Here is a 25,114-nt window from a genome sequence, read left to right as displayed (position 1 = left end):
CAGTCGTAGATTTTAAAAGGCATCCAAGACAAAAATACGGTAGTGCCCTAAGATTTTTTTAAAGATTTTCAGAGATGAAATAATGGGTTATAAAGGGTCATTACGATGTTGTAGCTTTCTGGCAACGGGAGATATTTGACCTCAAAGTTGTCAAATATTTGGATGAATCGAAAAGTCTAAAACACAGTCGTATATTTGCCTCTGTTGATTGACAAGCCGTCGATCAAATTGACTGATGCTTGCGGCGGACCTTAACTAAGGATGTAAAAATATGTGTGCAAACCCTCAGAGTAATTGGTTAAATACCCTCGCAGTGAGAGCTTCATACATTTTACTTATTTTGAAGCGATTTTCTTAGTGAAAAACAAAAGAAAAACCGGCATGGGTGGTCTATCTCCCCCCGGTAAAAACCGAAACAGAAACCGGTTTGTCTTTTTTAGTTTTAGGGTAGACCCCTTAAACTGGCAAACTTTCATTGAAATCGGTGAGATAGCATGTAGCACGACTGCCCGGTGCTCTCGTGGACACGCTACTAATCTATTGCGTGACAGTTGCGGAACTGTGTCACGCAACTATTGGAAAAAAGGAAAATAGATTTTTTTTAAATGCAAATATCTCCAATGCGTTACATACCATAACAGGAAAGACCTATCTTGGGAATATTTTTGTGGACAAAATCCTTTTTGGCCCTAGCGAAAGATTCGTGATCACGTCCCTTTGAAATACGTGACCTTTTACGATAATTTTTGCAATTATTGGTCAAAAACTGATGAATATTCACTCAATTTCAATTTGTGAATGGAATAGTTGACGTAAGTCGTTGTGTAACTTACTTCTAAAAACAACAGATTTGTAGCTGCCGAGCTAAGGAGTCGCTTATCAAAGAAACTGTGTAACGCTGGAAAAATGATTCTTAAATGATTGCGGTATATATTACACATTAAACATTACCGAATTGAGTAATGGACGTCATAAGTTGACAACGACGTTTGCCAAATGCAATTTACACAAATAAAACACTTTATACATCTTTTACAACTATACTCAATTCAATGCGTCATAATTTGTTTTTCCTGTGGGAGCTTTGAAGACTTCGGCATCGAATTTTAAGTACTAATTGGGAAGTTGTTCCAGTTACATTTTACCGTAATTTAAAATTATATGAAACTCTGTAGTAAAGCTTAGGCGAAAGGCGAGAATTGCAGCGTTCGATTCCTCATGAAGTCTATAGGTTTTTTAATTGGTTTTTTTTGTCGGCCAACGTTGATGACAGGAATAAAAGGCATTGAATAAATGTTTGGTTTGTGCACCTCAATCGTGCCAGTTCCAGGCGCTCTCCCTCTTTATAGCCTTCTAGCAGGTCCTCGTTACCAATGCCTTAGCAAAGCAAGGTGGCGAGAGGTCTGAAAGAGAGCTGAGTATTAGTGCCAGACCCCCAGCAAAATTGTCCTTGACTCGTCTCAAATCTTCTCGCGGGCGGAGAAATTGACGTGCGTCCTGCAGCGATAAGAATGAGAGCTTGATCCAAGCTCGCCCTCTTTATGGGTCCTGTTCAGTGAATATGACATTGACAAAGGCTGAATCTAGTTTAGACGATGAAGCGTTATTTTCTGTTTATAACATCAAACCTGTATGCGTGTTGATATCCCAGTTCAGAGATCAGGCAGAAAGATAAGCGTTTGGTAAACGCTTACTTCCGAGGCTAATCCCGATGTAAATTAGCTCTGCTCTGTAAAAGCAGTAATTATTTAAAACTTTACATTATTTTTATTTGTGTGGTTTCGTTTCGATACAACATCAAATTCTCATAACCAGTTAACTTAGAAATGTGTGGATATCAGTTGAAAAATCCGCTTTCAGAGGGAGAGAATGAAGAGGCTTACCAGCTACAAGAGCTAAAAACTATAGCTTAAGGTAAAAATGAATCCGCTCGGAACAGAGTACGTGTCAGATGGACTGTAATCAGTGTCTAATCGTTTCATGTTTGCATTTTTTATAGGGTTTTGAAAACTTAATTTATCATAGCTATCTCTATCTAAAGGCCGCGTCAGTGGGAAAGGATTTATTTTTTTCATTTTGGATAGTTTGGTCAAACGAAATTCGCATATTTACACTGATAAGATGAAAATTAAATGAAACCTGATCCAAGGTACTGAAAGTTGATTATTAAAGTTATGTCTTTGCAAATGCATTGAAAATTAACCAGTCGCAATGGCGTTGATTGGTGTGATTATTACATACACGCTATTAATTTATCATATTTTGAGTCATAAATATTTCTAACAATTAGGTCTTAGCTCCCCCCATCCCTCCAAAATATCTTTCTTTTTGTTACTTATGCAATAGAAAATTGAGCATAAACTGTGAGGACGAAGAAAAAAAAGTATTCAAGTCCTGTTTCTGTTTTATCCGCAAGAAATTTGACACTTTCTGATTCAAGTTGACAATGCGTATCACTGTGTTCATGAATTAAAACCTGATTGTTTTCATCTTCACGTATGTACACATAAGCTAATCTTCATTTTGTGACTTCACGCTGATTCCAGTGAATACTCAAATCGATCTTAAAATGGCACCATATTCAATTATGCAAATTTTTTCGAGTAATGAAAAGAGCGATAATCGTAATGTTTTCCATCGTTTAATATCAGCCATATCAACCACATTTACGTCTAATAACCACAGTGTAAGAATAGCTAAAATTTTGATAAAAAAGAGAAACCGCGAAAGTTTTCAATACTTCCAAATTAGCCGTTTGCAATATCAGGAAATGAAAATATCTTTTTGCCAACCATTGATAATTTGCGTCCTATTTTGTTTTGTTTTTTTTTTTTCTGTTAAGTAATTATTTTTTGTTGGATCTTTTTTCACAAGATTTCTAATTGAATATTTTTATCACCCTCTCTATAAATTCTAGTTATTTTCTGCACAAAAAAAAGTACATATCAATATTTCGCTTCAATGCCAAAATAAACTTTTTGACAAAGCTGCTTCATGTGCGAAGTCGCTTACTGAAGTGTCTGTTTGCGCAACGTATTTGAATATTCCATTGAATCGAAATCTGATACGAATTCACGTTGTTCAACGTAAGCTTGCATAGATAAGATTTTTTTTTTTCGTCGGAAAATAATTTTTTTTGACCAGATACACCATGTAAAGGCTGATTGAAAAATTTAAAGCCTAATACTCGTAGCTCGTAGATATTACTTGCTCTTGTATTGAAGACTTATTTTCTCCTCTTGAAATAAAGGCTTGTTTTGATCATGACCATTAGGTTTTTGCAGGAAAATCGTGTATACAAGTAAACTTCCCGCAGCTCTTTTTCGCTTTTTTTAGGCGTTGAATTTCTAAGATTTATTGAGCTATTCACAGCAGGATGATCTTATGTAGACCCCCATTTTGGTTGGCATTTACTATTTTTATACATCATACTTTCAACACAAAATAATTTGTTAAAATAAGTACAGCTGCCTATTTAAGGATATCTTCCTCCAATTGAAAACAGATAGACAAGTCGAAGCAATCAAGGAGGAATTTGTTCTCAAGATCGGTTTGAGCTAACTGAGTAACCCCCTCTGATAACAATATTACGCAAACAAAAAACAAATTGGCTATATGATAATTTATTCATAACGGCCTTTTAAGACGAACATGATAACACAATACGAGCGGCTTCAATCTGCTACTGACTGTCAATAAGATTAACCTCTACATCGAACTAGAAAATTGACAGAGAGCAATTCAAACTCGGCTAATATGTCGCATATCGCCGCAATAAACGGAAGCGATTACTTCGCAACTTTTCAAAGGATTTTAGAAACGCGTTCGACTGGTCTGGCTGCTGTAGAAGCCGGGTTCTTCGTGACGATCAATTTTACGGCGCTGTTCGGTAACTTCCTCCTTTGCACAGTTCTGCTAAAGGATTCATCTTTTCGCAGTATTACAAACATATTGATATTAACTCTTTGCGTGGCTGATATTCTAATGGGAGCAGTTTGTATGCCTCTCTCGTGCGGTGTTCTTATACAAGGAAAATGGATCTATGGTGATATTGCATGTCGACTTCAATGCTTTTTCATCTACTTCTTAGCTTTCGTTTCCCTTCAGACCATCGTGTTAACATCACTTAACAGATTTTTCAAAGTCGTTAAGCCACGAAGATACCGGCGCATTTTCACAATGAAAAAGACAGTGGCCACATTGATTATACTTTGGCTGATAACCGCACTTATACTGGCTATTCCTTTGGCCACTGGAGCCTTTAGTGCTACGTTTAACCCTGCAAAAGCTGCTTGTGTGATTTTTAAAAGAGGTGTTGAGATGGAGCAGAATAGCTATCCAGGTATTTTAAGAGGGCTGCTACTGCTATTCTTCGCAGTTATTCCTTCAATTGTTATATTTACTTGTTATTATAAGATATTTCGGGTTGTTGGGGAGCATTTTACGCGAGTCGCGCCAAATCTTCATAGGATAAACAGAAGAAGAAGCTCTCGATTAAATTCGCAAGAAATGCGGACTACAATTACATTGTTTGCCGTGGTCGTTATGTTCTTCCTAAGCTGGCTTCCCGTATTTTTAATCGAGATTACCCAAGCGTTTTTCATCAATTGGTGGAGAATTCCCCGTGAAGTTCAACTCATGTGGACATTTTTTGGCAGTTTCAGCAGTGCTGCGAACCCTCTAGTATATGGCTTTGCAAATTCATCTTATCGACGCGAATACAAAAAGTTGTTAACCCTTAAATGGAAAAAAAAATCCAAAGGAAGAAGGGACAATGAAGTAAGCAAAAGTCCATCAGTTGCGATGGCAACTTTAAATCTCCCGTCATGAATTCTTGTTCTTTTATTCGTGAAGGGGGTATTTAGAATCAATTTGAAAAATGAGCACATGCTAATGTACCGCTGTATACACAGACATTATCAACAAACCTAAATGTAAACATTCAATAAAAACAGCTACTTAGAAGTCAGATTTAAATTAATTTTTTAAATGACTGTGAAGTTTTTTTTTTATTTTTAACTATTACTTAATTTACAACTAAAGAAGAACATATTTCTATAGCTATAAATTGTATTTTTTTTTTTTTATATTGTAATGGACATATGTTGTTACAATTTGGATGAAATTCAGTGTCAAATCACCGGGTTCTCGTTTTCTTGTGAGTGGAAAAACCACTCGTATTTGGGGTAGAAATAAAGAAGCTAAAGATTAACAATCAAAGAAAATATATATATATATATATATATATATATATATTTTTTTTTTTTTTTTTTTTTTTTTTTACTTCTCACGAGCAAAAACTAACATATAAGTAGCCGTATGACTTTCATGTTATTCTCCTTTCTAATCTCTTGACAATTTATTTGAAATAAAATGAAGAGACTTTTCCCTACTCTCAGTAAGATTATACCCTCTAGCCGATTGTTGGTCAATTCTAATCTCCTGATGGCAAAATAACGTGTTAGAATTGTAGAGAGATCTTACTTGTTAATTGCCTCTGCCAGGAGTGAGCGCTTCCGAGAGATTAATCAGGCCAACCGCTGAAATCAAAATTTTGATATAGTCCTGACATGTAATACTCTTTGCCTAAATTGACATGGCTTTTTAGTCTGTTCAAAAATACACCTGAAACCCAAGTGTTACATTCAAGAACGTACTAAACAACCTCTGAGATTGTCAAAGCGAAGTCTGAGTCGCAAGACGAAAAGCAATATAGTCACCTTAGAAAAATAATCGAATATATTTGACCATCGACATTTTAGGCTTGAGAAGGAACCGCATCCTTACATCAAATTTAGAATCGATTGCCGAAGAGAGGTTCAACATTGAAAGTATTTCCTTAGAAGTGGAGAAAATAACCAGTGGATTAAAAAAAAAACACCTCTAAAACTCTTTTCTTAGGAGACTTTCAGACTCTAGAAGTTTTATTCGCTTGGCACTTGTGAAAACTTGTCATTAGGAGGTTGGATTATATGTTTGGGCTTTATGAACAGATTACACTGTCTTGGGACGTAGACAATAACATCTCAAGGCGATTGGTTCCGTTTTTGACAAAGCACTTGTTAACTGAAACAAAATAGGTTGATTATTAAGACCAGAAGTTGACTATGAAGTAAACATCCTGCGGTAACGAATCTTCCTTAGAAGCTCAGGCTGACATCCACGTGTTAAGGGTCTCATGGTAATAAGGTTTAAGATATGGCGATAATAAGTCGAGACTGTGTTCTGTCTGATTTAATTGAGGGTGATAGGAACAAGACTTTCTATGGCGCGCCACACGTAAATAAGCATAACAATAAGCATAACAAAACGGCATGCCGCGAAGATCATTTTATTAACAGCCACGCTTTCACTCAATCAATTGGATATAAAAATGCTATATGTCCAAGTTAATAAACTGAGTTTACAAAAAACATTAAACAAAAAAAGCTGATAACAAACAAATTATTACTCGGATGATTCAGGGAAAAAAAATTAAAACAAAAACAAAGAAAGTGTTTATATCAATATTTCACCTTGGGAACCAGAAATTCAGGGCCAAATTGTTCGAAGGCCGATTAGCGCTAACTCGGGGTTAAGTTTTAACCTGGGTTTCTTTATTCCCCTCTTCAAAGGCCTATTTCACATAATTTCTTCAATTCCTTTTAGAACATTCAGGCATCAAATTGTAGGAAAAAAATTTAAGCTGAATATTCTTTTAAAGCTTTCAGATACGAGGTCAGATTTCACGCTAACCCTGGGTTATCTTAACCTAGCTCTGAACAACTTGGCCCATACGAGGGAAGTCTGAGGAATTTTGGGGATAACATAGTTATCCGAGGGGGAGCAGAGTGGGATCAGTTCTCGCCAACAGAGGATAAAGGAGGACTATAGAAATTTGGCCGCCTATTAATTGCCGATAAGGAAGGATCGCAATAAAATTATAGAGCCTTATGACGGGATCAGGTATATTTTATCGTTACACAAACAAAAATTTTCTGATCGCTTTCCCGGGAAATGAGTTGTGACCTTCCCTAAGCTTTAAATAAGTGGTGAAAAACACCGTTAGTCTTTAAAGAAGTAATCCAAATTGCTCCAAAATTTAATTACCGAATCGATAATATCACGAGATAACGTGAGTGCTCCAAAAGCATTTTTTTAGAATGCTGTATGCGTAAAAATAACATTTCTGTCACAACATCCATACCTAAACTATGAGCTCGTTTAAATCTTAAAAGGCCAAATATGTCGCTTAACTTGCCAATATAAAATACATACAGAATTTAAATCGTATAAAGCTGCTCTACTTACTCTAGAAAATATTATAAAAACCACAGTCCACTTAGTCGAGTACAGAAATTGCAAACTTACTTTGACCTAAATATTACGATATTTCTAAAATATGCTAAAGTGCCCTCACGTTGAATTTAACGTATCAGCGAGAGAATCTGATCTTTTAGGTTTTGCATTCTTCTTAAGATGATTAGCCTTAGGAAATAACTTTAAACTTTCCACGTTCTTCGTCATTCAAACCGTTGAACTACTAAAACGATTCACTTTTAGTAATGTGAAACTCTGATAGAACAACTTTAAAGTACGATCGGCTTTCGCGACGCTGTCACTCGAAGGTTTAATGAAACTTCTTTACGAGAAGATTCTTCACTTCACGTTTACTTTTTCTTCACCTTCACTTTCTTCCAGGTTCGGCTGCTCGTTCCCTTTGGAGAAATCTGGGAAAACCTTTTGCAACAGCATTTCATGAAGTCTTCGCTTATGTGAATATCTAGACTCTGTTTGATTAACGTAGTGCAAAGGCCCCAGATTTGTTGAAGATGGCGTTTGTTTAAAATGGCTGTCGTCATCACTAGTAGACAACCAATACAACAGCTGTTGAAGATCCTCATCTTTCCATGACGCACGACTTCTATTTGTCTCATGATTTGCTCTCACAGTCTTAACTTTTCATTGCACCACCGATATCACTTTTCTTACGCCGAGTAACTTCTTCCTCGTTGGCCACCCCACTGGCATCGTATTTACCATCAAAATCGACCTCGCTTTGGTGTGCAGAGACAGAGACACTCGAGATTCCGTGGGTAACAACAGGGCGATGTCCTGAGTAAGAGCTATCCTCGCCACTGCTTTCCCATCCGGACGTACCAGACTGATGGCTACTACTTGGCTCAGATCCACTGAAAGCTTCTCCTGAGGACCAATCATTTTCTGTCGTCTGAGGGAAAACATATTTGGTAGATGTTGAAAAGAAATCCTCGCCGTCTTGTTTAATGGCTTGTTCATTCGCCATTGCTTTATTATTTTGGCTAAACGAATTTGTTCCACTATAAAAAGCACTTCCGGAATAAGTTAAGGTTATTACCTTGTCAACATCCCTTTCTATGCCATATTCGGCTTCTCCGCCAAATTCACGACGTCCTCCGTTTTCAACAATGTTCCCATTACTGGAGCCACTTAAAATAATGGGCGTGTTCCAATTGCTCCCAAATGAACTTGCTTTATTAGAACTTTTGATTCCGTCTGCCCGTTGCAGTTCGCTGTCAGCTATAACTTTCTCCGGATCATCTCCTGAGCTTTCACCATACGCATCAAACTCCGGTCTATCAAAGTCACCGCTATTCGGAATGGATTCCTCTAAGCCACTCGAGGAGCCAAAAGAAGATCCATCTGCCTCTAGTCCATTTGCACCGAAACCTGAGATTGAATCTATCCACACTTTGTTACCCGTACCTGACGTTAAAAAAGCACCGCCGTTTCTCGTTTTTGCGGTGTACTTTACACTACTTTTATTCGAGTGTCCTTCATTTGATGTTGCGTTATTTGCAACCTTCCCACTGCCTCTCACTCTGTCACCGTCTTGTCCGCTTCCTTCAATACTACTGTGCTTTGGGTATGCTTTAAATATTGTTAATGAATTTCGTATCGGTTTTCCTTTATCTGGGATTTTTCCAGTACAGTTGGTGGTCACATTTGGAAGGCGCATTGCTGAAAAGCCTTGAGGATCTTCGTCAGATTGAGGAGCGATATGGGTAGGAGGCACATTCAATGAACAGTTATGTTCATTTTCATTTGTACTTGCAGATTCATGAGCACTACTTGAATTACATATATTGTTAGTCAAATTTAGTTTGATATCCTGTTCTTCTCCATAGCTTCCTAAGGGAATTTTTTCTTTGAACGCAGCTTTTTGAATTAAAATCCTAGAATCATTTGATTTTCCGCTTTCTGAGAAACTTGTGGCCCCATGAGCAGATGTGTTCTCGTCCAAGTGATTAACATTCAACGTATTCCATTCGCGGGAATGTAATGTACCCTTCAAGTGACCGTCCCTTGAGTTACCTCCGGCATTTTGTTTAGCAAAGTTTCTGAGTTTCCCATCTTTTTTCAGCTTATGACGTAAAATAGGCGTCCTTGCATGGTGTCGATGTTTCTCATGATACTTTGCCTTAGGCTGAGTGAAAATCCTCCTTATTTTAACTCGGTTAAATTTTTTTCCTCTCCATCTCTTTAATTTTTTTGACTTAGTCCTTTGAATGTGGCGATTTTTTTCACTTCCATGCGAATATTTATCAGAAGCATCACTATGCAGCCTCAATCTCGCACGAAGCTTCTCCTTTCGATGATTAACTATGAGATGCTTCAGTTCTTCTGTCATTGAGATATCTATTCTTGGCCTTTTGTGGTTATGTCTGTTTGATTTGAATGACAATTTTTGATGCTTTCGTTTCCCCCAAGTGTGAGAAAACGTAATGTGAGGCTTGTGCTTCTTCAGTACGCCAAATCCATACTGAAATACGTTTATCCAGTGTTGTTTCTTTTTGTGGTGGAATCTTGTCTTTTGATGCTTTCGGTGGGCCTTGACAACTTTTTTGCTAATCTTCTGGATTGTTTTAACCTTCCTCGATTTCTTAAGTTTGTGGGCGCTCAAGCGATTTTCATGTGGTTTCGATGTATTTTTCTTCGTCTTTTTTCTTGCCTTATCCTTTCGCCTTTGCTTTAGTCGTTCAGTTTTGCTCTCTTTCGGCTTAACTATGTGTTCCGACTTTCCTTCACCCTTTTTATGCAGTTTTGTTTGATTGTTATCAAGGTTCGCTTTAAGTTTATTTTCCTTCCCCTTTCTTTCCATAGACATCAAGTTTTTCGCCTTTGCTTTCTGGGCCGTGCCTTCACTGCCTGCAGGATGTATACCCGATTCAGACTTTGATTCCACATTGATCCTCGCTCCTTCCTTTGTTAGTTTTCCCGAGAGAGGATGCGCAAAGGGAAAAATACATCTGCACGATCTGAAGTTACAGCTAGTGGAGCAATGGGATCCCCTGGGGCAACAATGCCAACTATCTGGGCAACGCGCTGCATCAGGCGCCATACAACATCCGTAACCAGTCAAGGAGAGCAGGTCCTCGCAACACGTGGTCCGTGCCGGGCATCTGGTCACCATATCCGGGCAAAACGAAGTATCATCATGCAGATAAGCACTTGCTAGCCCTGAAATGAAACTCTTGTTGTCAGCCAAGAATAACTAAACGAGATGATAACTGAAGTCCTAATTAGTTTTCAACGCGGTCAGAATACTTTCCCTAGAAATACAACATCCCTCCGAACAATACACGTCTCTAAATTCTTACCTTCTCTCGTCGACAGTTCTGGGGCTTTGGGAGGAGAGAGTTGGCCTAGGATACAATTTTGAGAATAACTATCTCGTAAACTAAACGCTGCATGCCTTAAAAAAGAAAAGGGAATTTCAAGAAACTGCTCATTCTTACAAACCTCGGGGTTTCGCTCTAGATAAAAGGCTGCGAAAAGCAGCACCAACTCTGACTCCAAGGATGTGACTTCCTTTGGGATTAAAGTGCTTCAAGCAAAAAATTAAGATAGAAAATAAATGTCATTTTGATGACAGTTTTATCCATAAGAGGGTCTAAAAGGCGGAGAAATTAACTCTGCCAAAGAACCACGTCAAAATAAACCATTATCTTGCCTTTATCCGTTTATAGTTAAAGAAATAATAATTGTGTTTTCAATACTTGGATGAAAAAAAAAACTGAGAGATATGAGTTTTTCACGCCCTTTCAAATCAAGATTGGTCGATATTAATAGTCGCAATCAATTTACTTTTGATTTCAGTTCGTATAAATATAACTTTTTTATTGATTTTGTGATTCACAATATTGATAATAACTATCTAGATCTCGTAAACTCAACACTGCATGCCTTACAAAAAAGGAAAGGGAATTTCAAGAAACCGCTGCCCGCTTATTAGCAGTCCTTTGAAATTTTATTACTGACTGGTTGAAACAAAAAAGAGTACTTTGGCGGGTGATCATGAAAAATTCATTACCACGTCCCGAGGTTGTTTCATGATACTGCAAGTATCATAAGGTGGCTCTCCACACACTTTGATGACAGCAGCGTGAAGATCTATAATATCCACTCTCGGGCCCTCTTCCATGATTCTACAAACACAGAAAGAGTCAAGTCATATGATTTAAACTATGCAATGAGACTATTGCTACTTCTCTTGAATGAGGTTTTTGTTTCTAACTTCCGGTATTCATTTGTACTCCTACTTGGAGTCAACCATTGTGAGAGTGAAGTGTGTTGTAAAATGACCTTGCCAGGTCTCTAATTGTGAAACACCGCTTTTTTCATATAATTTAATTACCAACAGAAGGTTCATTCAGAGATCAAAACTATGTAAATGTCTGTCAGACTAACTGGCTGATAGAACGTTTTTATGACATTTTACAATTTTATACAGTAACCGATAATTCAAATTGTAATTCAACAGTGTTTCAATTAAATATATTGAAGTTCAAATGAGGCCAAGAAATAAGAATAACAAACAAACTGCGCTTAGAAACTAAGCACTGGGAGCGCGGATCATTCTGATTGGCTTTTTGTCGAACGGGGACAAACCAACTACGTGCGAAGTAATAGCGATAATCTGTACATCTGTCCTCGTTAAACGAAGGCATATCAAAGATTAAAAATGTACCTTACAGCCTCTTTGTTGTACGCAATGACTCTTTTGTTCCTCCGTCCAGCGATTGGAACAGGCGTTGTGAGAGCAAAGGCTACCTGAGCTCCTCTTTGAAGGATAATATTTTTAATTTTCCTGAGGTTTTGGCCATACTCTTCTAGTGGGACGAATTCCTAAAGAAAAGTAAAATTTGGCTGGAGTGAGCAATGTTGTTTAGTCTCAATCTCTCATATCAACAAACCTCCAATAAATTGTCGGAACTCAACTTCATCAAAGAAAAAAAATATTTGTAATATAAAACGAAAACTGCACAGAAAGAGCTGAATAAAATAATACCTACATACCTCTGGAAACAACTTGCTATAATCGATGTCGTGCATTCCAAAATTGAAAACAACTGCATCGTAATGGGTTGGTTCCAGCGACGTGGTACTGAGCATCATGGACAGGCACTGTAAGCCGTATCTGGAGTCAACAGCCCCAGACCCCTTAGCAAACGGCGCGTGCTGAACTTGACATAAACCTTTGAGTTGACCTTTTACCGTTGTGAGATATCTAAAATGAGAGAAGTCCAGAGGGTACTATAAAAATTACAATAAATTGAAAGAGGGGCATGTAAGGACACTATATAAAGATGCTACTGGACTATCTGCATCAAGTTTTCATTTTAAATTCATAATGAACGTATGGCTGCAATAGACTTCTATTAGCCTTAAAAAAATCATTGAATAAGGTTTGTTCAAGCCCCACTATCGCCTCCAATTGGTGAGTAATTGGAAGCGATAGTTGTCATGAAATTATCAAACTTTTGTGAGCTGTTGAATATATCATACTTCATATCTACCCGAGAGAAATTGAGTCCCCAATGATGAGACAGTTCCTGAACAATGGATTGACACCCAAAGGTGGGCCGGGGCTACATACCCTCAATGCATCACGCACTTCCATACTTACGGATGGCCTGATGAGTTGAAAAAACAACAACAACAATTAAGATACATAAAGATCTTCACAACTTCTGATAGAGGACCAGTGGGTGAACGGGGAAAGCAAACTGTATTTTAGGGTGGGGAGCTACAAGCTACATAGGTGGCTCGTCAAAATGCTTAATAACATTTTTATCGCACATGGGATTAAACTTGCACACTCTACCAAAAAGCGTTATTTTCTTCTATTCTCTAATCGAAAACTTGAGAGATTATGACTCGTTTGTTCAGTCAGAAGTAAAAATGATAGTACTCCACAGTGGAGGGCAACCAGTGGCTTCCAATCGTTAAAATTTGTCGGTCACTGAGAAAAAAATCTCAGTATGTATGAAATAGGATATCATACCGTGGAAATGCGATGCAGCAAAAAAAAACTCACTTGTTCGCTGCGCTCACTCGTTTTTTTTTTTTTTTTGCTTTGTTTTGTTTTGTATTGTTTTGTTTTGTTTTTTCTGTTGCATCATAGCTCAAGAGTGAAAATCACTTTCCATGTAATAATCTCTATATATCCTACTTCTTAGAGCGTGGATCGGGGAGCTAGATCAAAGTCATCAAATAAGTCTCTATCTCTCTTAGTAAATGAATGACAATAACAATTTAAATTTTCTTGCTTATGTCTATACCACACAAGAAAAATCCAGTTTTCTTTTTTGTGTGCGTGTAAGGGTTTGATGTGGTATTTATTGCACTTGACCGTCTTAAAGGACTGCTTCTTTTTCATTATGAAAGCAAAACTTACCCAAAGCGCTCAAGTGGTTATAGAAAGGCAATATAATAATAGTGACAATAGTGCCAAGTAGTCGTGTAGGTGAGCCGGAAAGGACTGTTCTCGGTGCCTGTTGATCTTTTTGGATGAATGAATTAGGGAACAATTTTACTTACTTTGAATCCTTATAAGAATTGATTCGAGGAGCCACTGATTGTGTCTGGGTTGTTGAGAGCGATATCCTTGGCTGGGGTACTACTTTAGGTGCCCCAATCGGATTGGTAACTAAGGGGGGTACCCGATATGGGCCTAATTGTTGTGCTTGAAGAGGAGGCTGGGTAGGTATTTGCTGAGGTAACTGTGGTGCGACTACTTGGGAAGGTGCTTGAGTTACTGTTTGGGGCCAAGAATTGTAATCAGGGGGCCATGTTGGTGTATCCTCCACAGGAAATCCATCCCAGTCATAATCTGAGCCGTCATAAATGTCTTGTCGCTGTAACAAGATTTAAACTTGGATCTCAAAAAATCGGTATTGGGAAGAGATATGACAAAGAGCTATATAAAGATTTTCCTCCATCTACCACTCTTTTTTCCTTTTGTTTTTCTTTGTTTGGTTGTTTGTTTTTGATTGGTTTGTTTGCTTTGTTTTGTGTTTAGTGTCCTTTGTATTTACTTATCCTAACCTGGCCAAATTACAGTTCCAAGGACACAACATTTCCAAACGATGAACGCGTAAATTCTGATCGAAGCCGAGTGATTGAAACTAAACTTATACAGAGCCTCTTTAAACAGGATTATCAACGAGTATAAAGAAATCTTCAAGGCAAACCTGACTGAATATTCCATGTGATTTTTCAAAGACGGAAAAGCATTCCACCCGGATACTTTAGCCAGGTTTAAACTACAGAAATCATAGTATGCTTCGGTAGTTATGAGAGTCAGAGTTACCTTGGCGACCCCAGGAACGCTGTTAAAATTATGTTAAAACGTGAGTCCTTTACAATCAATCTGAGCGAAACTCCTTGATAAGTTGATGCAATGGTTTTTCCGGTTTAATATCAGTGTATGAGCGACTGTGCACCTACCCCTCCCATAACTTAATATTGACTCTAACGCATTATTAGTTGACTGGTGCTAGTTTAGATGAGGGTTAGGTGTGCAGTTTCTTAACACTGCTTGACAGTAAGCCGTTTTCCTTGCCACCCCTGTACAAAATTCGCGGCAAGGACCACTCGACCAATCAAAGGAAATCGCAGGTACTACCTGCTTTCTGCTTGAGCGGGTAAATATAAATTAATTTCATAACGATTGCTGAGTTTCAATCGTTATACGAAGCTTTTTTCGCCGTGGTCTTTTGAACCTACCTGGATTGAGTACCACATAACTTTAGAATTGAAGTCAGATTTCAATCCATGAAAATAACACACAACCTTAGCTTGGGAGGTCTAATTTTTAATCATTGCCCTTCAACTTTTTCGTCACGCAAATGATATCCAAGCTACCTCCCTGCTCTCAGAGAATTGGGGAAAGGAGCAGGAATGATCAGGTTATGGCCTAATTACAACATTTTTCCAGAAAAAAAAAACCGGTCAAGTAAGAACCTGAAAAGCGAGGAATACACTATGGGCATCCTTTGATATCCACCAGACGTCTTGAACTTACATAAATTTTGCAGCATTCTTCTCATAGACTGGGAACAAATCTCAAAGAAAAAATCAATAGTACTAATGTTTCCACTATAAAAAGCACGTGAAGAGATTTGCTTGTTTCGTTAAACTTTTTCGACGATTCCGTACAAAACTAAAGAAATACTTGCATCTAAGGTAAAATCGCCCGATAATAGATTCAAAATACGCTAGCAACGATAAACAACGAAGTTAGTAAGTTTCATCTTCTCTTTTTTTCTTTTCTGTTAGCCAAACACCCTCATCCTCCACCCCTGCAAAACATACATCGAGCCTGGCTAATGTAAAAACAAAAGCCTGATCAATCCAGTTCTCTGCGTTTGCAAAAATATTCAAGCTACCCGCCAAGAGTTCGCTGACTCGTGGATTAGTCTCTCTCAGAAAATAATTTATTCTCTTTGCAAGGTTATAAGTTCTAGCATGAAAGCACACATTTCCGTTTTGTGTTTTGTGTTTTGGTTTCTGTTTTGACAAATACGGACAGGCCTTCTCCAAACGCTATTCCTAAAACAATAAACTGCTCTCGAAAACTATTGCATTTTGTTACAATTACAAAATAAAGCTGAACACCTCACATCTCCCAATTCTTACCCGCCTTGTCTTGCTCCACTTGTTTGACCTTATGTAGGAAAATGCCATCGAATTCACCTTTGGATTCCACGAACTATTCCTCCGAAGATATCGGGAGTATAATGCATTCCTCCCAGAATTTCGTGCAGGAAAATAGTTTCGCCACTGGCCTCTGTATGCCGTCCTATCTTGTGTAAAAGCGCATGTGGATGAAAACCATAACAAACCAACCAGGCGTAAAACAGAAGACCCGCCGAGCATTTCTAGTCATTTTCCGAGCGAATATCTCCTGCTTTTCCCAATCAGTCTATCTGCCCATCTTCTCCGTCATCTCTCATTTCGTTGGAAAAACATCCAGACCAGGGCTCAAAATCAAAGGTTCCCGGCGAGAAAACAATCACAGCATTGTACCATAATAGAATCGAACGCTTATTCAATGGGTGGCAATCACCGTTTACAATGAAATGACGTGATGCCTGATTCTGACGAAATATCGATTTAAGGTGATTCTTGAAAGCGAAGCAAATTCTTTGATTTGTGAAAATGCAAAGCACGCCTTAAAGAAGCATTACCTATAATGGATGGTTTGTAATTTAACACTGCAAACACGCAAATGAGTGCATAGTTAGTGAGTTGCTATGTCGTGCATAAAATAACTTCAAGAATCGTGTGAATTTTAGTTAACTAGCTTGAACTAAACCTAATCTGGAAAGCGTTCGGTGTGCAAGATAGCACCAAATTAATTGAACCATCGAAGGCACTATTCGTGTTTTCGAAGATGAAAGTCAAAGCTAGTTTGACTAAATGTCTCTAGAAAAACAACCAAGTTAAGAGGGCGAAAAATTATGTCATTTGACCCTGTTGGTAATTGACAGGTACAAGATCAAATGTTTTTCTTACAGAGAATTCATGTCCATGATGAAATCTTCTAGAATCCTTATATTGTGCAAAAAAATCGGAAAAAATAATTTCTCAGAACTTGTAAAAAAATATTAACCGACACTATTGAAAACAAGAGCGAAAGAATATACAAATATATTGCAGGTCCTTAATGAGCATTTAAGCACTATGTGCACGAACAATAAATTCCATGCCATCTTATGATAGAACCTAGTCAAGCATTTCTCTCAGACGTTTTTTAACAATGACCCCGGGAAGGGCGGAAGCGTCTAAAATCTGACTTCAAGCATAATGTCCCAGTATAAAATTTTGTTGTTATTTCTATGCATTGTTATCAACGATCTACCTATGATTTTCAAGAAGTAACAGGTACTGATCAGCAAAACTTCAACAGGCTCTTCTCAAGCAGTGTGTTTGTTTGGATTTAAACAGCGAATAATTAGCCTCTTCAAATAAAGCCGCTAACCGGTCTTACCAGGGAAGGGGAACAATCCTGTCATTGAATCGTAGACAATTTCCCAAATAACCATCGCGCGATCTTCTGTTCCAACAAGAGGGCGCGAGTGTTTATGTAGATTTCTTCTGCAACGGGTTGCGATGAGAGTGGACTGTAGACTCCTTTGTCGAAAGATGAAAAGTTTTTAACTATTGATAACCTGATCTTAAAAAATCGAGACTTCCGATGGGGACCAGTAAAAGTAACATGATTTTCAGAAAAAAAGAGATAAACACCTGTGTTCTTAAAGCTTGACATAGTTTTTTTGCAAATGAAAGAGTTGCTAGGCGAACTGAGATCATGGCGATCTCAACATTTATTTCTCTCTCCCTCGCCAATGATATTATATTAAATGTGTTGCACCTCTTTTGCATAACAAATGAAGCTCAGGGGTTCGGATATGTATATACCTCAGTTTCCATTACTATGACATACTAACCAAGCGCGAAGAAAAAAGTTAATGGACAATGGCTGAGGTCCTTTTTTCTTTTTCTTTTTCTTTTTCCTTTTTCTTAAGAGAACTGTGACAAATGCGAGGTCATTGGAGACGCAAACAAAGGATTGGTTCATAACATATCTAATGTGTAGTCGAACAAAATTACTTTGTGCAGGACGTAGCGAGCTGTGCCGAGTGGATTCGTCCAGCCAGAAGAATCCGCAAAACAGATCTGTTATTTCATTTTTCACTTTCGGCAAGGAACTGGTCATCGACAAGAGTCTTTAAAAATGTTACGGCTACACCAGAGTTGTTTATTTCCAATGCCAGCTGGTTGGTGGGGGTAACAAATATTTCTTGGTTTATCGTTATTAATCGAAAATAATTTACTTGACTGTTACTTTATTCGATCAATGGCAGCTTCTTCCACTGGAAGGGTTGGGGAAAGGGGGAGTAATTGGTAAGTTTAGGGAAATTTTGATCGTTCAGGTGGTAACACACATGATGCCACGTGACAAATGACGATGGCGATGTGAGGCTGGCGTAGACATTTGTTTTTATGGAGTTCAGAAAAGTTAAGACGTTCACCCAAACAGCAGCAAGCTTTGTATCATAACAATTCTCGCCCTTACTCAGAATAAAGTGAAGTATCGACAACTTAGCACAAAAAAAATAAACAATAAAAGCGACACCATTGTAAACTCGTAGATGAACTGTTTTGATCAGTGATGTTACTCAGGTTGCTAAATAAACTTGAGGCCCGCCACGATTATACGGTCGCAGATTTAGGTGAGCATTTGAAAATCAATACGCAAAATTACTCGCTTTCATGATAAGTTTCTTGACGTGTGATGAAGTTACTTAATGTCAACTCCTCGTGCAGCTGGTCGTTATTTCTTTTATTTTTCTCTCATTCTATTTTCAGCTAATGCTTTAAGGTAAGAGACTGATTATTTTCTGGATATGACTAAAAATCCTGAACTAATGACTTTGATGACATTAAATTTTCGCTAGTTATGTGAGCCTCTATCCTACCATGGAATATATAGCGGCAGGAACCGTAATTCTGATTTAAAAATATCCCATGAGGTCAAAATTGATTAGCCTGATAAGTATATCCGAAACGTGATGGAAAATAATTTTGTCCAATGTTTCTTTTCAAGAAAGCATTTTGGAGTCCAAGCATTGTTAAAATATCGGATGGTTTCTACGGGATGCTTCTGAATGAAAAGGACAATTAGTGGAGTGTGCAAGAAAATAGCTCATCTATTGAAAGCGGCAAGTAAATTGGATTATTTTTTCGAGGCAACGATGCAATTTTTCACCTCAAGATGTTTCAGTTTTTAATTTTGATGTATATATTACTCTTAGAGGGGATAGTGAATAAAGCCTATTGCGCTGTGGTAGCTGCAAATGCTATGTGATTTTTTCCTTCCTAATATTTTCGTAAATTGTTTCAATGGAATTTTTTTCTTCTGACAGCTTGCAAAATATGAAACAAGCATCAATTTGGTAAGACAGTTCTTTTATTTATGTGGCTCTAACTGTGAGTGTAAGCCAATTCCTTTGTCCAAACGTAGTGAAAAAAGGAAAATTTGTCCTTTTGTTTGCCAGATGTTGACTAGGGGTGAATTATTTATTCCCAACATAATGCAGGCGCGGTCGACTTAAAGCTGTAAATGGTTTTGGTGAATCACAGGAAAATATCTACAATTTTGTTCTCTTAGAAAAAGGACTGATTTCTGTGTCCAAATATGCGTGGTCACACGATGTAACAGGAGTAAGGTAGGAATAATTATTCAATATTTAAAGTTAAATTTCGGTGCAGTAGTTTTGCTGATCGGATGTTAAACCGCTAATTCTGTCGAACGAGAACTCTCTTGCTACATCTCCATCACGGACATGGTTTAGCCTGAGGTGGTTTGACCAAAATAGCCAGCGTTTGTTCTTCCTTCTTTGAGGGAATATGGGCCGAGATTTTGCAGCACAAATGATGTGTGTCTGTTAGAGTCGAAGTTTCAGTAGCTGAAAATTGAAAGTGTCAGAAAACAAACTGTAATTCAACGTATGGCGAGCATTTTATTTTGTCCTGACCGCTAATACTTATAGGGTAGTCAGGGAACGAAAACTGCTGAAAAATTTTCCGCTATAGATGAAAAAGACACGTTCCTATTAAAAATTTCAGTCTCTCATCCAATAGGGGAAGAGGGTAAAACAGAATATGTAACAAGAAACACCTTGACTCGCAATTTGCGTTCCAGAAAACAAAACAGGTGCGGTAGGAGACTTATTAAAGACCTCGGAGAACGCCTAACTATGAATGAAACGGATAGGAATGGATTTAACAAAGTGAGGAACTTCGTCCCAATCCACTTGTCACATCTGCCTCGCCCAGTAAATGATTTCGAACGAAAAACATCGCGAAATCGCAAATTAGAATGTATTTAAAAGTTCGGTGAAGGCAAATGTAACAAAAAAACAGAACAAAACAAAAACCTTGTAAATGCCATTACATTTTTCTTATCCACATTGTATCTAAAAAAAACATCTCGAAACTGCTCTTTTTATTTTTATATAATTAGTGGGAGGAAAAAAGTTTTTTTTTTTAGTCCCAAACACAATATAGTCTGGGATTTATTAATTTCATAGAAAAATGAAGCAAAATAGTGGCGATAAAAACCTTGAAAATTTTCAACAAATTTTTTGAACTTTGTTTTTGGTTTTAGAACTTTGACATAATATTCATTATAACATTCATAACGGTTCAGATTCACATAAAAAAAGCAAAAAAATAACAAAAACAACAACAACAATATCCTACCAACGTGGAAAAATAAATACACACAGAGTAATTATAATGAGGCAGATATCGACAGAAATATTGATATTTTTGTTAACACTAGTTTATAAAATGCATTTAGTTCTAACTGTACTTTTTGCTATAACCCGTTCCCCAGAAATCATCTTTGCCATGGGGTATGCTGAATCTGCCTTTGTCATGTTACTACTTTTGTTGATTCATGTGCCAAAATTAAATGGAAATTCCGGTGTCTTAGCGATACAAGGTGAGCATTGAATTTGAACCCATTGTCACGTTTTTAATAGCCTGTAAAACAGTTTTTTTTTTTTTTGCGTTTTACAGTTGAACGGGGGCAAGCGTGAGGCGGTGCGAAGTGAAAGTCACGTGCTCATAAATATATCCTTGATCTGTTTCCTTTTGTTATTCTTTACGAAATTAAACGAACGGCGTCTCGAATAACTTCTTTCATAGAAAAAATTGATATGACCGCCATGTTGCTTTTAATAAACATTCGATGATCACGATACTGGCAAGCAAGCAATTTGATGGGTCCGTTCATAAATTACCTGAGGAACAGCTTAAATAAGAGTATGGTCACAGGCGACATTTTTTTGGGCTCTTATGTCGAGTTCATCTGCGATTGCATGCTGACTGGATGGTCTCGACCAATCAGATTTTTCATAATAACTCGAATGTGTAATGATAATAATCATAATAATGCTAATGAAGTTAAAAGTAATGAAAATAATAAGAATTGTGAAAACTGCAATAGTGATAGTTATAGTGATGATGACGATATTCATTTCAGAAGATAGCGTTTTGGTAAATAACACATTAAAAAGTCCGGGTTATCCAAGCAACTACCCTCCAAATATTACTTTCCATTCGGACAGTAGTATCCAGAACAGAAGTTTCCTCCTCTCCTCTTCAATTCTTCAGGTAGGTACAGTGAAAATACTTTGGCATATTTCATGGTAAACCACAACCAAATACTATTACCTTTCTTGCGTTGTGCGGGTCTAAACACGGGAAATTATATCGATTAAATTACGAATAGCCTCCGTTTTCGTTGGGTGCAAAAGTGTCTTCAGATGAAGCAAGATGTAATTCGTCTTCAGTCATAAGCGTGGAACAAAGAACGAAAAAATATGTACTATCTTATTCAATTGCCAGTTAAAAATTTACTCTATTGATACAACGGATGACTCCTTTCGATAGTAATTATTTAGAGAAAAATATATGGGCGTGCGCAGATATGGAATTTCTCTTCGAGTGTTTAACTCGATAGCTCACGTGTGAGCGCAGCAAACAGGTGAGGTGTCGAGTTGAACACGAGAAGAGAAATTTCATATCTGCAAGCAACCATGTATTTTTTTGTTTATTATATAAACGCAATAACCCTTTACTGACAGGAAGAGTTAACTTTATCAGCGAATGAAAATAAAGGATCGACAATCCCTGAAAAAAAATCGTGAACTCCGTTGGCGCTAAAGCTCAAAATGAAAAAATGCGTCGAAACACCACAAAAACAAACGATGAGCGTAATTTTCAATACACGAAATTCTCAGTTATCGACTTTTACTTACCGACAGAAGAAATCTTTCGGGTACATGGCCAAAATCGGCCTGTGGCAAAACTACCAGTCGTCGATTTTTGTTTTTAGCCGCGAGAAATGCCATTACTAAGTTAACTCAATACAGAACATTCCGCGGTTTCTCTTTCCGTATTTGGGTTTTCTTCCCCCACAAGGAAAATTTGAACGTCATCGTCTTTAAGTGATACGGATTTTTCAGTGTTTTACCAGCCATAATCCGAAGAAATTCCGACAAAGACTTTTGATTGAGAATGGTGTAGGCTTCGCCGTTCTTTCATCAACCTGACCGGGTGGCGTGAAAGGAGAGTAACGTGTGACCAGCTGATTGGCGATATCAAACGCACGTGAAAAAATACGATGTTTATTCACGTGTGTTGTTACGGCTTTTCTCAGGGCTGGAAATCCTTATGTAACACTGTAGTTTGTATGATAAACAACATTTCTTCTTCTTTTTTTCTTTTTAGTTCCACCAGTACTCACAGTACCAGCTGTTGTAGAAATCTTTCCAGGCCATGAAGTTATTATTTCAGTGGTTGGAACGCCTCCTATGAACACGTCGATATTCAAAAATTTATCTGACGTAGTTTTAACATCAAATGCATTCCAAATTCGTTTCTTTCCTGGTCAAGAAGGAAACTACACCTGTGTCGCCAGCAACACCTATGGGTCTGACGAGATATATTTTTTTGTTGCATTCAAGGGTAAGACAGTGCCTATGATTAGTTTGACGAACCATCGCTTCGTTTCTCTGAGATCGAAAACTTTAGTCTACAAATACTCATGTATTACAGTTTGACCTTTACAGGATTACAGTTTGTCCTTTATCCAACAATCTTAGGATGCATATCAAAGCAAGACTATGTTTTCGAACTGACACTGACTAATTTTGGACACCCAAACAACACTCCATACGGTATGGCACTGAGAAATATTTCCAAGATTTTTATGTCGGATACGATTGAGAAGAATGTGGGTAAGTGGTCATAAATAAAGATTGTATGGTATACCGACGTAAAACAGCCGGTCGTCTGTTATTCAACCTTGTTTACCCATGCTTAGTCTTTCAGTAATAAGATGATTATGAATTTAAGCGATATACTACACATTCTATCGGTTTACCGTTGTAATGAACCATGCGTGGTGTTGAGAGAACACGAGAAAAGTTTGTCAGCCACGAAGTGCAATCGAAAATTAATTATTGCAATTACACACTCTCACATAAGTGCTAAAATCTGGTTGTTAATAACCGATCACTTTCGAGAATTTTGTTATAGTTTTTACTAGTTTGCAATACATTATATAGATAAGGTATGTTCTGGAAAACAGTGAAACTGCCATTGACAGAGTAACAAAGAAATGTCCTTACAAACATCACGTTTCTCCATTTCGTTTTAAGACTGCAGGTCTCACTGTTCTTTAAATGGAAGTCACTATGATGAGAATTTTCTCTCTTGTGTAAATGTCAATCTAGAACACCTTGCATATTGTGATGTGGAGGCAACTGTTACACTGCAAGGTCTTGGACATAGCCATCGATCATGTATCCAACGACAGTATCTTACTGCGATACTTCTCGCTCGCCCTTGAATATCTATCTATCTATTTGTCTATCTATCTATATATATATATATATATATATTTATATATACATATACATATACATACACATATATACATATATATATAATTATTATTAGAGGGAAAAAGGGACGCAACTACATTTCCCGACAAGCCTGTTTCGTGAATCGCTTCACTCTTCAGGGGTTTAGGGCATTAAAGGACATTCAGGGCATTAAACCCCTGAAGAGTGAAGCGATTCACGAAACAGGCTTGTCGGGAAATGTAGTTGCGTCCCTTTTTCCCTCTCATAATATTTATTCTGCTCTGCTTCAACGTATTGAGCACTGTTCCACGCGAAAATAGACTTGCAGACTTCCTACATATATATATATATATATATATATATATATATATATATATATATATATATATATATATATATAACTAACTGCAGACAGTACTGTTTCGGCCTTCTGGGCCTCATCAGTGCAGTGCTGATGCTAGGATGGAGGTAAGGCTATATAGCCACCCCAAGTGATCTCACACGTGTGGTATCATCTAAGCCATGCCAGAGTGCTCAAACTAGATAAACTAGTGAGCATGCATATATATATATATATATATATATATATATATATATATATATATATAATTTGCACAATGGAGAATGTGCTTCCGTTTTCAACGCTTTATTCAAGACCCGACGCGTTTCGGCATTTGCCTTCCTCAGGGGCCTTAACATGCAATTGTTACAGAGTCGTAATTGGTTACTTGTGTGACGTAGTACAGTGCATGTTGCTTAATTAAATGCTGAGTAAAATCTCTCGTAAACAATTAGTGTTTCTAATTGGTTAACAGTTTTAAAACCTTTATAACGTATGTTATAAACAATTTATGTACCTAAAACTTTATAAAGGTTTTCGCGTAAAAGCTTTATCCAGTTCTTTTGTTTAGTCCATATGGCTGAAAGGAGTTTAATTTTCTTTGCCAAAAAATCTCTCTTTCTCTAAGGACTTCTTTCTTTTTGTCAGTCTCTAAATGATCTTTTCGGATTTGCTCTATAATGGTTATGGTAACATTATTGTTAAAGTCGTGAGTTCGTTTGTTATGTAAAAAGTGTTCCGTGAGTTCGCAGCTACTCACTCCCTTTTTAATATGGTTTCTGTGATTGTTTAACCGTAGGTTAAATGCAGTTTCGCTTTTGCCAATGTATTGAAGTTTGCAAATGTTGCACTCGATTGTGTAGATGATCCATGACGATTGGCAGTCCACTGTATGAAATATGGTATAGGTCTTGTTGTTATTGGGACTGGTGAAAGTTGTGGTCTGGTTGATCTTTTTACACCAACTACACTTCGTTCTTTCACATGCTCTACATCCCTTTGGTATCAAATTCTGAGGTGTTTC

The 25,114-nt window shown here is 37.5% G+C and overlaps 2 protein-coding genes and 1 pseudogene across 2 annotated transcripts; 2 read left to right on the top strand and 1 right to left on the bottom strand.

Annotated features, from left to right (window-relative positions):
- The first annotated feature begins 862 nt into the window (after positions 1 to 862).
- LOC113681566 (beta-1 adrenergic receptor) lies at positions 863 to 4,969 on the top strand. Its single transcript, XM_027198664.2, has one exon. It carries the CDS (start codon positions 3,757 to 3,759, stop codon positions 4,828 to 4,830), a length of 1,074 nt encoding a protein of 357 aa, XP_027054465.2. The 5' UTR covers positions 863 to 3,756; the 3' UTR covers positions 4,831 to 4,969.
- Positions 4,970 to 6,314: 1,345 nt separating this feature from the next.
- On the bottom strand, positions 6,315 to 16,742 carry LOC113681567 (uncharacterized). Its single transcript, XM_027198665.2, has 9 exons — positions 15,943 to 16,742; positions 13,843 to 14,159; positions 12,819 to 12,935; positions 12,319 to 12,529; positions 11,990 to 12,147; positions 11,333 to 11,447; positions 10,762 to 10,846; positions 10,620 to 10,664; positions 6,315 to 10,479 (listed from the first exon to the last, which is right to left on the bottom strand). Exons 1-9 carry the CDS (start codon positions 16,180 to 16,182, stop codon positions 7,934 to 7,936), a joined length of 3,834 nt encoding a protein of 1,277 aa, XP_027054466.2. The 5' UTR covers positions 16,183 to 16,742; the 3' UTR covers positions 6,315 to 7,933.
- Positions 16,743 to 20,724: 3,982 nt separating this feature from the next.
- Positions 20,725 to 25,114, top strand: part of LOC113681559 (uncharacterized) — a 13,837-nt pseudogene continuing 9,447 nt past the window's right edge.

The sequence above is a fragment of the Pocillopora damicornis genome, chromosome 1 (assembly GCF_964200805.1).
Source record: "Pocillopora damicornis chromosome 1, jaPocDami1.2, whole genome shotgun sequence".
Classification (NCBI taxonomy): domain Eukaryota; kingdom Metazoa; phylum Cnidaria; class Anthozoa; order Scleractinia; family Pocilloporidae; genus Pocillopora; species Pocillopora damicornis.
This window is presented reverse-complemented; position numbering and strand designations above follow the sequence as displayed.